Here is a 16,372-nt window from a genome sequence, read left to right as displayed (position 1 = left end):
GTGCATAATAACTATAAATATACAGTTAACCCTCTGAACAATGACTCCTGAGAACATAAAATATGGCCGCTTTTTGTAGGTTATTTTATATTCATTTTCATGAAAATATGGCCGTCGTTTAGAGGAGACTGTTATTGGAGGATCAAATATATTATATTCATATGATTAAGCGTATACAATATTTATATAGTTTATACAATTCACATATCTTAAGTTAACATATGTATTTTATATATAATATCCCTATATGTAAAAGGCTTACATGTATAAAAAAATTTAATAATTTATACTAAATTAGATGCAATTTAAATAAATTGATAGCACTAATTTATACAAACGTATGTAAACTTACATACGGACTTAGGTTTGTGGCCTTAAACTATAATATATTAATGTAATAGGCGCTTCCCCTTTACCAAATAATAATACACGTAAACATGTGGCTCATAATGCAAAGCCTTAAGCTGCAATTTATTTAGCTTATGTGCAAATAAGGCCCTACTTACATACAAACATTAGGTTAAAGTATATAAACCGTATAAATATCAATAATTTCTGTTTAATTAGAAACAATTATAATATAAAGTATACTCGTACTTTATAGGTGAAAGGATTACCTTGAATAGATACAGGCCCTACAAGATTTTCCTAGTTATATAATATATACCTAAATCAATTAACTAGAATCAGTAATTAGCAATTAATAATAATCTATGCAGTTATTAATTTTAACGATAAGTCTAAGATTAATCACAATAATTTTCATCTAATAGTATCATTAATAAATCCATAACAGATTTAACAAATGACTCTTGGTTATTTTTGATTTTTAAATTATCTTATTTGCAAATGATAGTAAATAGGTTATCGAATATCTGTAGTGTATATAATTATGTTTCTAATCATAATAATTGTTAGTAATTATGGATCTAAACACGAATGTATATGGAATAATTGTCTACTCGATAATCTAGGTTATATTCGGGATATGTAATAACTGTTTGATGTAGGTCTGTGCACTTATATATATATGTATCAAATGATAATTTGTTACTTAGTTTTGTATCTGAATTGGTTATAAACAAGGTATTATTAGTTATATAAATTGTTTCTATGTGAGAATTTCATTATCTGTTCCTTTAACTTTATAGATTAGAACCAAAGATTTTCTATTTAAGTGCCTATACCATTATTATAAATTATCATGAAGGCATTTCTGTAATTTTATTCTTAATTATTCATTAACTATTACAATTTTTTTTTTAAAGGGGATTATCCCTGTTGCAGGGGGTTGTACAAAATTGACTTGTAAATTTTCGTATTATTAAAACATTAACTAGGTTATTAAAATTTAACAGTCGTTATACATTGGTTTTATATTATTTCGTTATTAACATAAATAAAAACAGTTATTTTAACAAACACAGTAATATAATTATACAATAATGGTGAATGTTGATATATTTTGACATACTGGCATAGATTTACAATATTTTTGTAATCTTAATGAAATAATTATACAGAGAATAGAGATCATTTTTATTTAGGTTATTGAGAGAATTTCTATAATCTTGGGATGAATCACTTTGGAGTATTCGAGGAATGTTGAAAGAATCACGTACATTAGAGAGATTTTGACATTTCTGAAGTAAGTGTTCAATTGAGAAGTTATCGAATTTGCACCATGGGCAATGATTGTTTGACAGGTCAATATAGAAATTATTGATATAAAGGGAATATTTATTTAGACGTAATTGTGAAATTAGCCTTTTCACGTTGAAGTTAATTGATTTTATCATATAAGGTTGTACAGAAGGTATTTGTAAAATTTTTAAGTACCAGGGATGATAGGTATTGTGATTTAGGCTATTTTGATCCATATTTATAGATTGAGCGATAGCTGATTCCATTAACATAGTATATCCAAATTTCCAGTCCTGAATATTATCTTTGAATAGAAGATCTGATACTCCAAAAAAATTTAGTATTTTATTTAGTTTAGTTTGCCAGAGTTGTATTGTAGTTGATTTTTTACTGCCTTTGATTATTTCGTGATGCAGAAAGGTAATATTACTGTCAGATTTGAATTTTAAACGATAGTAAAATTTAATGATACGTTTTAAGAACAATGGATAAGAGCAGATACGGTTAGTTTCGTGGCGAATTGCGTAGCTTGGGACAGTTCTTTCTAAGTGAAAAAGTTTGCGGAGAAAGTAAATGTGAAATTTTTCTAATTTATATATATAATCGAGACCCCATATTGGGGATGCGTAATATATGATTGGGTTAATGATTGCGTTATACAGTTTCATATGAATAGATAAATCGGAGGTTTTTAAGTTAGAATATAAGTTTAGCAGATTATCTATAGCCTTAACTATTACAATTTTAATAAGTCTACACATTTCATAAAGAATATTTTACTTTAAAATACAGTATTACAATATCTGACCCCCCCTTCATTTTTAATATTAAATATTTATCAAGTAAATAAATGCGCTTATAAATTTAAAAAAGTTTACAGTTTTTTAAAAAAAAATGAAAAAATCGATAAAAACTTTTATTAATATATTCAACAATTTCTTTGATTATTAATCAGAAAATCTGCATATAGTGCGCTTCTACTTAATTCAGAATAAATGGCAGGAAAAATTCATTTAATTGAATTTTCTGAATGAATTACTGATAAATCAATATAGAAATTGTTAAAATATGATTAATTCCGAAAAAAAGGTTAAGTAGAAAATTGTTAGAATGACAAATTGATTACGCTAGAGATAATGTCCTTATAATAGATTAAAAACTTTGCTTCCTCTCTCATTAAACGGTTGTATAAACTTTTCTTAATTTCCTAAGATTTTTTCCATAAAAAAATAATAATAATAATAAAATTTCCTCAATAAAAAATAAAGTAACTTTGCATTTAAAAAATAAATAAATAAATAATTTTGTTTTTTTTTTAAATAAATTCTATTAACATTTTAATTCATTTTATAGCAAAAACGACGTATGCCATCAACTCTACTACATTGTGTTTTTGTTCGGAGTAACAAGATATATAAAAATTTTGAAAGATTAAGGAAAAGTATTTTTCGATATAGAAATTTAGGCGTAGTTACATTACAGGTATACAGTTTACCAACTTAAACTGTTATCTGAGTAGCACTTGAGGATCTTCAAGCTTAAGTAATTTAGTTTTGGCAATATGATTCCACGTATAGAAGACAAACAAGCAATCTCAGATATCGATCAATAAAAAAAAATCCTCACTAAAAATATAACAAAATATTATTTTGTTATATTTTAGTATAATAAATAACGCAAAAAAATATTAATTATTATATAAAATATGTTTAAAAACTTAGAAATTTAAGTAAAGTATGAATTTTAATAAGTATAAAAATATTTATCGTAACACCACTTGATATGAAGATGTTTATAGGTTGTGTATGTTAATTAAGTATATCTAAGGATTAATTACTAAGAAATTCTATGAAACTATGCATTACTTAAGAAATTTGTGTTAACTAACTTTTAAATATTCAGAAAAGTGATTACAAATGTCGTTTCACGATATTACTAGTGTTATAACTACTAAACTCTTTAAACGAATTTGTTTCAGTTATGTTAATTTAATTTACGTTAAAATTAATCTTTAATATTTAAGCTAATTAAATACGAAGTTGTTGTTGTTGTTGTTGTTTGTATATAAAATAATAATTTGTTTGTAAGACTTCACTTATAAAAAAAAATTATTTCACGTTAATTCCCAATAATCGAAAGTTAACATTTCTAAATAATTCTTTGTTTTTAATTCAATTTTTAAATAATTGTTTATATTTAATTCAGTGATGAAAATTAGATTTTTCTTTGTTTAAGTCTCTAAATAATACTAAATTTTTATTACTATTGAAAAATCTGTTTGTATTAATTATAAAGTTAAGCCGTTTGCTAAAGTAATGATTGAAGTTTTTCAAAAATTCCGTAGAGAATATCTTTGAATAACTTTACGAATTAAGAAAAGAAAAGTGAATTTATTTATTTTCCACAATATTTTTTTAATATATATTTTAATTTTAAAAGCAAAAATAAACAAATAGAAATAAATTAATCAAATTATATGCTAAGCAACGTAATCATCTTAGTAAAAGGATTCAAAAATGATGTCTGAAAAAGAATCAGTAACGAGTTTGCCTGTTTCTTCTATCCAGAAAAAAGGAATTGAGACGAATAGTTACATGTAAGTAGCTCAAATAGCAAAACTTTTTCGAAAGGATGAGTCAAACTTGTTTTTCTATTTCTTCAGCATCATCATCCACAAATATATAATCGATTCCAATCGATATTTTTACTTTAAGTGATGACATTTACAAAAGTTAAACACTAGAAAATAATATTATCGATTATTACAATATTCGAATAATAATTATTATTATTAAACATAATTAATTTTAGTGAGTTAAAATTAAAATAAATTAAACAATGATGTAATTAGAAATTTTATTATTTTCCTTTGTAATTTTAATAAATAACTATTTTATTAATAATTAATATAAAATTTAATTAATTATTAGTTTAATGTAGTTTAATTAATATTAATTATTATTATCCCGATTTATCATACGTGTATGGAGCAAGTTTTATTATTATTTTTTTATTTTTAATCTTCTTATACAAGCTGATGTTTTATCTTTTAATTTATGAAAAATTTAATTTTCGAATTAAATTTTAATACTTGATATAATATAAGCTGGATAAACCGGAAATTGAACATCGTTAAAGAAATTGGACGAAAATTATAAAGAGCTCACATAGGATTAGATTGAGAACATTTGGAGATTTGTATTATTTACGAAGAGATTTATTTTTGTTTTCAAAATAATCTGATGCTTAATATAGGAAAAAAGTTTCTCTTCTAACATTACGGTAATTTCGGGTTATGTGGTTTAAGAATATTTTCGAAGGAATCCCGGTTTTGCTCCTTGATCCACGTGATTTTCTCGATGGTCCACTCCATCACTAGTTACTACCGAGACATTTCCCGAAGGAATTTTTTTTACGACTCCATGATAACTTTCTGTGACAATATTTCACTAGGTAACATTGATATAATTCTATAATACTATTTAATGCAGTGTCTTATCGAACATAATCTATTTGTCAGCAGCATCGAATGAAGATGTTGGTGAGTTGTATGTACTGATGCGCTTTAGATCTTCCTTATGTTGAATTCATGTTTTCGTGATTTATACAAAATATATTGGAAATTTATGTTCATTAAATGACTAAATATTCTATAAACCGAAATTTCCGAAGTATAAATGGGTTATAAAAACATTAAAATTATCGTTTATTGATATAATAATAATTTATTAACATTCTCTTCTAAACTATTTTAGACGTTAAAATTAATATAAAATTGTATATAATTCTTTAATATTAAAGTAATTTTTGTAATTAAATTATTTATTTAAAATCAATTCCGCACTAAAATCAATATATAAATATGTACTGTACATAAAAATTGTTTAGTAAATGTGTAATTTAAGCATTATCAAGACGGAAAAAACCCTTCCTAAAATTTTTATATTATATTTATACATTAAAAAATTCGAAAGGAAGTAAGACATTGATATAAAAATTAAGTAGTTCCTGAGCTGTAGTTTACAAATAAAGATATATTAAATGGACGTCAAGGTTGAAATAATCTTTTATAATGCTGAAGATAAGACAAGGTTGCTGACTCGTTTCCTCTTCCTTCTCTTTGACTGAATGCATTGGAAAGATTTAATTCGCTGTTGGAAATATATAAATTCATCAAAACTGATCGATAGACCGAGCAGTCGTGTTCATAAAGTAATTCTGTTTGTTCAACTGTGAAGTTTCTTTGTGATAAAGCGTCTTAATCTTTCTTCCTCTGAAGATAATACAAACTTTTCTATTTTGTTACAATAGATAATAATAATACCTCCTCCTCACAAACTTGTCCTTTCATTAATTATTAAAATTATTTATGGCATTTTCTAATCTTAAAAGTTAATTTGAAAATTTTAAGATACTTTATCTTTTATACTCGAATTATTCATCAAAAAAAAATTAATAATAATTAATGCGGCTTTCGACGATATTTATTTTCTTTAAATTTGGGCGAGATAAGTTATCATTTTATCTTTTTTTTTCCCCACAAATAAATGATCTTTTTTGATGCGTAAGTAATTATTTATATTGTTTAAAATTGAATACTCGCGATAAATTTTAATTTTTCACGCATCTTTTATATTAAAAAATAAATTAGATTTTTAAAGTAACACACTGAAAATCTAGAAAAGTTAACTTTCGAAACAATCTCGAAAATTTAAAATAAAAAAAAAAATTACATTTCTCTTTAGAAAAAAGAAAATTTAGAAAAAAAGAAAGAACATTTTATAAAATTTAAAATTCAAAAAAGCAAACATTAAAAAAAAAATTAAAGATTGGAAATATTTCAAAACATTCTGTTCTGTTTAAAAATAAAATATTTGTTGGAATCTTTAAGGATCAATTATTATTATTTTCCTCCGTTCATTTTTTTTTAATTCTGAGCTAAACTTTTGTTGAAATGTTGCAAGAAACTTATATAAAATTAGAAGCGCATTTTTGAAGAAGAAAAGAGGCATTTAGCTATATAAAAAAGGTGGCAGCAGCCTTCAATTATTATCCTCCTGTCTGAGAGAGATAGTCGCGAAAGAACTGTTTATGGATGTCCAGTGTCCAATAGAGCTAAGAAAAAAAATTGTAATATATATATATTTTTTTTTTTACCTTTATTTTTTTATTTCAGAAGCGACGAACGGTTGCGAGACTTCAGAAGAAGAAGCTGCTAAAAAAATCCAAGCTCATTTTCGTGGATACAAAACAAGAAAAGAGATAGACAACATGAAGGCAAGTTGACGTTTTGAATTCTTATCAGTTTAACATTGAGTGAACAGATGGTCCTCTATACAAAAATACTTTCAGGAATAAATATTTTTAAAAGAGCGTTACCGATAGGAATTTATTTTTTTCTCGTATAAATGAATTCCCTGTTTAAATTTTTAAAGATTAATGTTTAACAAATGTTTGAAATATTCAGTGAACGATTTTAATTAAGAAACTTATACAATAGTTTAAAGGGCTTAATTTAATACAAATGTGTGTTTAAAGTTATCTTCGTTGACGGAAGAGGAAGTCATGTTTAAGTCATGAAGGGTGATTAAAAGACAGGATGTAAGTGGGAGAATTCGCTTTCTGAGAAAGAACTTTTTAATAAATAATTGTTTATTCGTTTGATGTACGTTGCTTCCACGTTTACGAGATTTATTTACGTGTTTAAATGTCGTTATTTATTATTTAAATGGTTTTTTTTTCTGAAATACTTGACGAATCCATGATAAGTTATAATGATAATAATGAAAAATGTATTATCATTTTTTCCTCCACGTTCGTGTGAGCTCTCGTGTCTAGACACTTTTTCATTATTAAAACACATTAAATATTCAAATAAAATTTAAAGTGCTTATTCTTAATTATTTTTTTCTAAAAAAAGAATTTTTATATACGATCTCATTTTGCAAGTCTTTCATCAATCCAACCCTATTTTGTCACGTAGAAAAAAAAATGACTGATGAAAAAATAAAGATTTAGAACCGACTGACATGCAAAAGGTTCATTTTTGGCTCATTGACTTGACTATAAATTTAAATATTAATTACATTTCGGGATTGGTCTTGATCCAAAAATATAGTAAGAATTTATTCTAGGAATATCGTAGGAAACATTTGTATTAAAGAAAAGAAAAAAATGGCGAAAAATTATTTTGAGAATTTTAATAAATAAACGATGAGAAATAATTGACTTTATGGTGAGTTTAATATTATGGAGAACGATAAATTTATTATTTTTTCAGGCTTGTCAAGACGATAATAAAGGCAGTGCCGAGTCAGTTGATCCGGAGTTAGAAAAAGCTGCGACTCGCATCCAAGCATCTTTTAGAGGACATATGGTACGAAAGGAAATGAAAGTACCTGTACCAGATCCAGAACCACCTCAAGAGTCCGAAGAAGTAGTAAGATGTTATCATTTATTTTTTAATTATTTATTATTTTGATCTAATCAAAAATTTCCTACCATTAAAAACTTACTTTTTCTTACTGTTTTACTGCCGTTTCCGTTTTCAGAATTCCTATAAATCATAAACTCTTATAGACAAATACAACACGAAGATGATATTTATAAGATTTTATATCTTTAATTCATTCTAAAGATGTAAAAAATATTAAATTTTTATACATAGATTAAAGCAAATATCGTTATCAATTTATAAGAATAGAAGTTTTTGACGTTTTATATTCGGTCTGATCTGTTGAAATTTCTTATTTTAAGTAAATCCACTTAGCTGAACCATTGTAATCCATTAGTGTTGTGAATAAACTAAAAAAATAAAGTGATGAAAGTGGTTTAAGTTTCGGTAGAAGGCTTTAAAAATCATCGATAATAGAAAAGACAAGATAACAACGATACTCGACAGCTTCACGAATTTTAAAAAAGGAAAAAAATATTTCAAAAGAATAACGTTAAGAAATAAAATCGTGAAAAATAAATCGAAAGTGCACGTCACTAACACTGGATCTGCATCTGGAAAAGTGAAGAATGGTCGTGTCAAAAATTATACACTGAATTTTGCAGATGATCATCGATTTTCAAAATTGAAACCACAAATGAAATTTTAATTATAGAAAAATAAGATTTTCCCCCTTAAAATAGGAAAGGTCATTTAAGAAATTAGATCGTTTAACTCTCTTTTATATCGATAAGTTAGAATATGTTTATATATATATATGTGTGTTGTAAACCAAATTTTTATTGTATAATTTGTAAATGTGCTTACGAAAATTTAATTCAAATTCATTAAATATTTTTATGATTAATTCGAAAATTCTTCGTTGTAATTATAACTACATTTCGTTAATTAAAAAGATGTAAATAATGGGCCATAAAACGTTAATTTTAGTCTATCGTTGGCCAAAATCCAAATTGTAAATCCGATACGTGAAAATTTATCATATTTCCAATTAAGTTATGTTGTTTCAAATTAAGGTTTAATCAATAAAAATTGAATAATTAAGAATTAATATATATATATAGTGTGGCTCATACGTCAGTTAACCATTTTAAAGGTTAAATTTCTTCATTTTTTAGATATTTTATTAATCTACAGACTTGTAAATAGTATAAAAGAAAAAAGTTGTTTGTTTTAAACTAACTTTCGAGTCACCTTTTTTTTATATAATTAAATTTAATATTATAGATATCTTTTCTGATTAAATTTACAGATGTTCTACCATTCTCAATTTATAAAAATTGTATCTAAGCATCGATTTTCTTAGAATTTATTTATAAAAAAAATTCCTAAAAATTCTCTCATACGGGATTAAGAGACAAAGCACACATCAAAAATATCGACGTCATTGTCCAATGCACGAGACAAAAGGTCTACACCTTTACGGTGACATTGTCTGACGTAGAGACGGAAGGAAAGAAAATTCGATTATATATCGATTATAGTTAAGTAAATCAATTACTTATTTTTTCAAGGAATTTCTTAGAAAATATAATCGATAAAAATTTACAATTGTAAATATTACAAGTCGAAATTACAAGGTGATGTTTTCGTTTCGTAAAAATCAATCTGACCAAAGTTTACAAATCGATTATCCCTAATAAAATAATAAATTTGGTATGATTCTACATAGATTTAGATAAAAGTTAGGAATGTTCTTTGCCTGATATATTTGAAATAATGAAGAAATAAGACACTCCAGCAATTTATCTTGTCCTAGAAATCCTTTGTGGTACTTTATTACAGTGTAGCTAAATCCGCAGTAACATTTACATTTTAACTAAAGTAGGTGTATCATAAAGAAAATCTAATTTCGGCAAATTTCCAGAAAAATTTTTGGAATTAATCCTTGATCAAAGGAGAATTGTTCTCCATCCTAAACGTTACTTAGCAATTTTCTCGTATCTAAAGTTAAATAATGATACAAAAGTTTGTAACCGGTGATCCAATAACGTGGTCAACTTAATTTTCTATCAATTGTTGTAACTGTAATGAACATTGCATCCGTTGAGATGTGTAAATCCTATCAAATATGATAACTTTTATAAACGTCATTCGTTTAATTATAACAAAACCATTTTCGTGTTGTTTAATTTTCATTTTGGTAACGATGAAGTGCAGTATATTGAGGTCGATTTTCATCTGAATTACATGAATATCTGATTTAATAATCAGTTTAAATAAGAGCGTAGTGTCTCTAAATGCATTTATTTAAGAAAATTTGAAGAAGAAGATGATAATAATGATGTGAAATTTAAATCTTCTGTTGAAATAGTTTTATAAATTATTACGATATTTAATTATTTTTTTTCCTTTCTGTATTATTAGATTATAATAATATGATAATTAATTTTATTATATTAATATTAATTTATATTTTCTTCGCACGTGGAAGAGGAAAGTTTCTATCAATCAATTTTGAAATCTTTAAAAAGAAATGATATTATTGATAACTATTACTGATGTAACTTTGCTAACAAAATATCTATAATGTCTGGCTGACATTCATTCAATTACAGCTCACTTGTTTCGAAGTATTTTCCGATAAACACTTCTAAATTTGATTAACATATTTTCGATGAAGACCCTAAATATTTCCAAGCAATCGTCGATAAATTTAGGCCTACATGGATATATATATATATATATATAAACTATTATTTATTGGGATACGATAAATTGATAATTGTTTATCCGGCTTTCTATTAATGATATTTAGAATATCGACTAGAAGATTTTTAATATGCATTAAATCAAAAAAGAATATCTCTTATCAACGGAGATTTATATTACATTTTGTAAAATGTGTGAAGGTTTTATTGTAGATTTATGAGGACTCAACGGTGCCAAAAGAAAATTGAGATACGACGATTTTTTGGATGAAATTTCATACATATTCTGTTGGAATTCCATTACAAATATTAAACACGTAGATATTGTAATGTCATTGAAGAAGGCGCAATTTGGTGGAGTTAAAATCAAATTGAGTTGATCCAATGCCCGGAAGTAAATACTGAACACATAGTTTAAATTGGAATCAGCAAAACAGGACGTGATTGTGTTAAAAATGATGTTATAAATTGTGACTTTTACCAAGACATATAACTGTAGTACAATTCTTATTTTAAATACTGGTAACGCTGCATATGGATGTTAGTATTCTGAAAGATTTAATTGCGATTATTTCAGATTTTATTCTAATTATGACAAATTACAATCTTTAGTTAATTCTGTACAACGTAATTGATGTTTCATCTCTCTAAAGCTTCCTTAATTAAGACGACGCTTTGGTATATATTTTTCTTTATTAAATTCTGTTGTTGTGGCTAAGAAGAGCTACGAGGACCACAAAAAACACAATTTTAATTTTAATAATATTATTTTTATTGTGTTGACCTTGGTGTTCATAGGATACAAGAGTGTATACGATTACTGTAATCTAAATTTGACACCCCATTCCAAACTTAATTCGTGACTATTCCACGTAAGAAATTATGAGATTGATTGTAAATTATTTAAAATTAAATAAGTTTTTCTAAAATTAAAACAAAAGTAAAGTAATATAAATTAAAACTATGCAAATTAATGATGAAAATTACTATTGTAACAATAAAATACCTATTATATGATGTTATTAAAACAAATATAAATAAAATAACTTTATTTATGAAATGACATTGTATTTTTTAATTAAATATTTACATTATATTGCACAATTTTACTCCTAAACTCTAATTCTTATACTTTTATAGCTCGATATTGACCTGTCTGATCCAGATTTGGTGCAAGCAGCGACTAAGATTCAAACAACATTCCGTGGGTACAAAGCCCGCAAAAACATGTAATATTTGGTAATTTCATCTTTTATTTTTTCCTATTGAATTAACGTTAATCGATAAGTTTCAACAATTTTTTTTTTCCTTTCTATTGTTCTTTATATTACAGGTGATGTCCTAACCTCACCTGGCAGCAAAGATTTTATAGCTGATATTTTTGCCACACAATATAATCTTATGAGATTACGAAGTTGCAGGCAGTAGTTCTACTGAAAAATTTCTAAAAATCCACATTTGTCGTGTAAATTAGCTTCCTTCTCTTTCACACTCTATACACATATCGTTGGCCGTTTGTAAGTCTATTTTTTATCTGTCTTCGCTGCAATGAGACAAGGAGTTTGAAGAGAATGGAGAAAGAGACAGAGAGCGAGAGAGAGAGAAGAGAGAGAGAGAGAGAAGAGAGAGATACAAGCTTCTTGAGTAAAAATAAAGAAAAACAAATTGTCTTTCGAGTATAATCAAATTAATCTCTCATCTTAACTTCTTAGAATATTTATAAATTTTCTGACGCAGGGTGATCTAAATCAATCAGCATTCAGCTGCCATAAGAGGACAATCTTCCAAATTTCTAAACGAAGTAAGAAAAGAATAATGTAATCTAGGAGCCTTAGTATCGAAATGCTTTTTCTTTCATACAAAATTTTCATAATTTGACGTGCTCTCATAACTCTCTTAGTTTTTATTTGTAAAAGAAAAAAAAAATTTATAAAGTTGAAAGATTAGTTCTGATAAAAATTTATTTATATACTAAATAAAAAAAAATATGAAGATTTTTTACTCATGTAGATTAAAATCAAAGTTGTTCTAGTCTATAGATTATTATAGTTTAAAGTCTTTTGGCATAATTGGAGTAAAAATATATAAATATATATATACTTCTAAATACCAAAAATGACTTCCTTTCTGGCATCTGTGCTTGTTCTTAGGTATAGCGTTCTCTTTTTTCATGTAAGTGACTTTTCCATAAAGAAATAAAATCATACATTAGTGTTTTTCGAGTTGTTTATTTTATATATAACATATATAAATTAATTATTATTCATTAATATTAAAATCTTTAAAATTATTCGCTCTCTAAGTTTGCAAATTTACGTTTTCACCTACGGTGCATAAGCAAACTCTTTAACTGTTTGCGCTTCAAAGTATAAAAATTTATCAAATTTTATAAAATATTATTATTTTTTATTTATTCTTTAATATTTTTTTTTTTCGTTGTTGTTGAACGAAAATTTAATTTTCACTCGTAGAACCGGAAAATGTTTCTCGAAAGGACCTTAGACAGGATATTGTATATTGAAGCAAACATTCAACCGAGCGCACTCGATTAAATTCTTTTTTTCTTTTAATTTATTGAAAGTTTAGTTGAAATTTGGAATTATTTTTAAAGTTTATATAAAAAAATAAAGAATAATTTTTAATTTCTTAATCATTTATTTATGTATATTTTTTTAAAAAATACATGGGATAAATGGTTTAAAAAATAGCACGTCGTTGATTGTTTAAGTGTTTAAAAATTAATTTTATAAAATAATTTATATAAATATAATAATAATAAATTAATATTTATTAAATTTCTAAAAATTTTCTGATGTTTAAAATATATTTTACTTAAAATATTTGAAAATTAATTTACTAAATTGCTGATATCGATGTAAACTTATATTTAATTAATTTAATATTTTTGAAAAATATTTTTAATTAAAATTATATTAATTAATTTGATTTTTATATTAAATTAAGATAAAATAATTAATTTTTTTATTATTAAATGGAATAAATCACTCTTTAATTTTAAAAAGAAAACTTGTTGTCTGTATTAAAATTTTGATGATAAAAAATGAAATAATTTAATTTAAAAAAATGTAATTTACTTTTTATTATTATTAATTTTTGTTGTTGTTAATTTTCTATAATTTATAATAAAATTATTTTTATTTAAATGATTATAATTTTTTATGTTAATTTTTATTATAATTTTACGCAATTAAATGTTAACAATTGACATGACTTATGAATAAAATAAATTGAGTTTGCTTTAAAATTAAAATGATTTAATTTAAAATTTAAATTATAAAAATAATTTTTTTTTCACAAATTTAAACATTTAATTTATTTTACAATGTAAAAAAAAATTATAAATTTTAATGTAAAAATAAAAATATTTTAAATGCAATTTTAATAAAAATTTATTAAATAAACTTATAATAAATTGAAGAAAAGTCAAGATAATTTGATTTTTTCTTGCATTTAAACTGGAATAAAAATGATGTTGAAGGAATTTATAGATAGAAAGAAGAATTATTTAAATGGTAAAATAATTGTATTTTCTATCAATAATGGATATATTATGCTAATATATTTAAGTAAATATATTGAGGAAAGTTTATATATTCTTGAATTAATAGTCGAAGAGTATTTTAAATGTTGATCTGTAGAAAAAAAATATATATATATATATATTTTTTTTTTTTTTTTAAGTGCAAATGTATTTAAATGACGTAAAGAAGTCTGTTGAATGGGAAGAAAATGATGTTAACACATACACAAACAAAAATTTTAATTAATTCTTAATTAAAATCTTAATTAAATTCGTTATTACAAAAGTATTCCTTCTCCTCTTTTATTTTAGAGGGGAAAAAAGTAATGAATTTTTGATAAAAATGTCCAAAATTGCAATAGGTTTAATTTTTTTCTGAAATTCCACAAATTCCTTTACAAAAATTGCAATTTAACTAGGAAAAAATATGAAAATAAACAAAAAAATTAATTACAAAAGAAAATTTGAAGTGTTTTTTATATAATGATACTTATATTAAAAAGTTAGGAAATTAATGATTGAGAGGATGAAATTTTTTTAAAAAAATTATGTTTAATATATAGATCTTAATGGCATAAATTAAATGGCATTAAATAAATATAAGGAAATAATTAGTTTAATTGTATTCAAGAATTTAAATGAGCATTTAGATATTTTGAATTATATTCGTTATCAGTATGACAAGTTAAAATAGCTGACACAATTGTAATGAGTTTAAGCTTCTTGTCGTTAATTTATTATCGTCATTTTAATTAAGTTAATTGTAATAATTTTTAAATAATTTTAAAAATGTCGTGCATCAGAATACTCGTAGCTTACGTTAAATTGAATAAAAATCAACGCCTTCGATGATTAAGTATTGAAAAATGGTTTTAAAGACGGAGTAAAAATAAGTTTTACTTTAAAGGTAAAATATTTGATTAAAATATAGGAAAATTGTTCGAAGAAAGCTTAAATTCTAAAATTTAGATAAGCTTTTAAGGACTAAATATAGCTTTGATAGAATAAAATAATAGTAGAACCGTCCTTTCGATGGATTTTGCGAAGGAAAATGGAAGATAGAAGGTAAAAATAAATTAGAAGATAAGTAAATTGGATTGTCTTTCACGAATTTCTATGAAGAAAACTCTATGGAACCCAAGGGAAAGATAAGAATTCTTTTTTAGTAGCAAAAAAGGTACTAAAAATTGAACACAAAATACTAAAGTAATGGAAAAATCTGTGCTATGATCTTGAGAAATTTAAGACCGTAGCATAGGAATTTTATCTAAAATATAATACGAACGAATCAAATAATCATTTACATCTTTGAAAAACGACTTTAAAAATAAAAGGGGGAAAAATGAAAAGTTTTACGATCGAAACACGCATTAAGAAAAACATCAATATATATACATGTATATATTAAAAATATATTATATATTTGACGAATTTAATTAGATATAGTAGAAGAAAATGGGATAAAAAAAACGTTCTAAGTATTCGGTAAACAAAGTACTTTATGTGACTATAAAATTGCTGCAGGATAGAATTTTCTTATTTTCTACAAGAAAGAACGTAAAGAATTTTATTACAAACAAAATAAAGTTGTTATGACTTGATTAAATAAGTTTCAGAAAAAAGGGCTTTTTATAGTTAAAAAAAGTCAACTTTTGTTCTTTAATAGTGTATTCTTTAGACAATATATTAAATTTTAATTAACTTGTTAGACACTTATAAAATTTGCACCACTTTTTTTGATTATATTTAAAAGAGAAAAAACTAATTAACATATAAGATTTTCCTTATCAAATTTTAACAACTATTTTTTGGGGGGGTTAGAAATCAATTTTTTAAACTATTTAATCTTTTTCTTTTTTCTTTGCTTTTCCTCCTTTCTTGGAATTAGAAGTTTCTTTACCAGAGAACACATTATATCTTGTCATTAAAGGTGCTTGAAGATAAATCACCAAAGAATGAGAAATTTACGATTTGGGTGGAGTTCAATAAAATGTATGAAGAATGTTCTCTTGTATCGTTAATGTTGAACAAATAATTTAATGTACTGAGTTGTCATTACCTGAGTTTATACGAAGAGTTTAT

The 16,372-nt window shown here is 24.4% G+C and overlaps 1 protein-coding gene across 2 annotated transcripts in view; it reads left to right on the top strand.

Moving 5' to 3' along the window:
• Window positions 1-12,966, top strand: part of LOC136984757 (uncharacterized) — a 53,766-nt gene extending 40,800 nt beyond the window's left edge. Inside the window, exons 2-5 of one of the 2 annotated variants that reach the window (XM_067281871.1) lie at window positions 6,821-6,921; window positions 7,925-8,083; window positions 11,890-11,978; window positions 12,083-12,966. In XM_067281871.1, the coding sequence (XP_067137972.1) occupies window positions 6,821-6,921; window positions 7,925-8,083; window positions 11,890-11,978; window positions 12,083-12,086 (353 nt within the window). In that variant the 3' untranslated portion in view covers window positions 12,087-12,966. Of the gene's footprint in view, window positions 1-6,820; window positions 6,922-7,924; window positions 8,084-11,889; window positions 11,989-12,082 lie in introns of both variants that reach the window. The other variant, XM_067281870.1, reaches the window with a different exon arrangement.
• The last annotated feature ends 3,406 nt before the right edge of the window (window positions 12,967-16,372 follow it).

Source organism: Centruroides vittatus, unplaced genomic scaffold, assembly GCF_030686945.1.
Source record: "Centruroides vittatus isolate TY-2023 unplaced genomic scaffold, ASM3068694v2 contig_927, whole genome shotgun sequence".
Classification (NCBI taxonomy): domain Eukaryota; kingdom Metazoa; phylum Arthropoda; class Arachnida; order Scorpiones; family Buthidae; genus Centruroides; species Centruroides vittatus.
The sequence above is the reverse complement of the archived record's forward strand: the minus strand, read 5'-3'. Positions and strand labels throughout refer to the sequence as shown.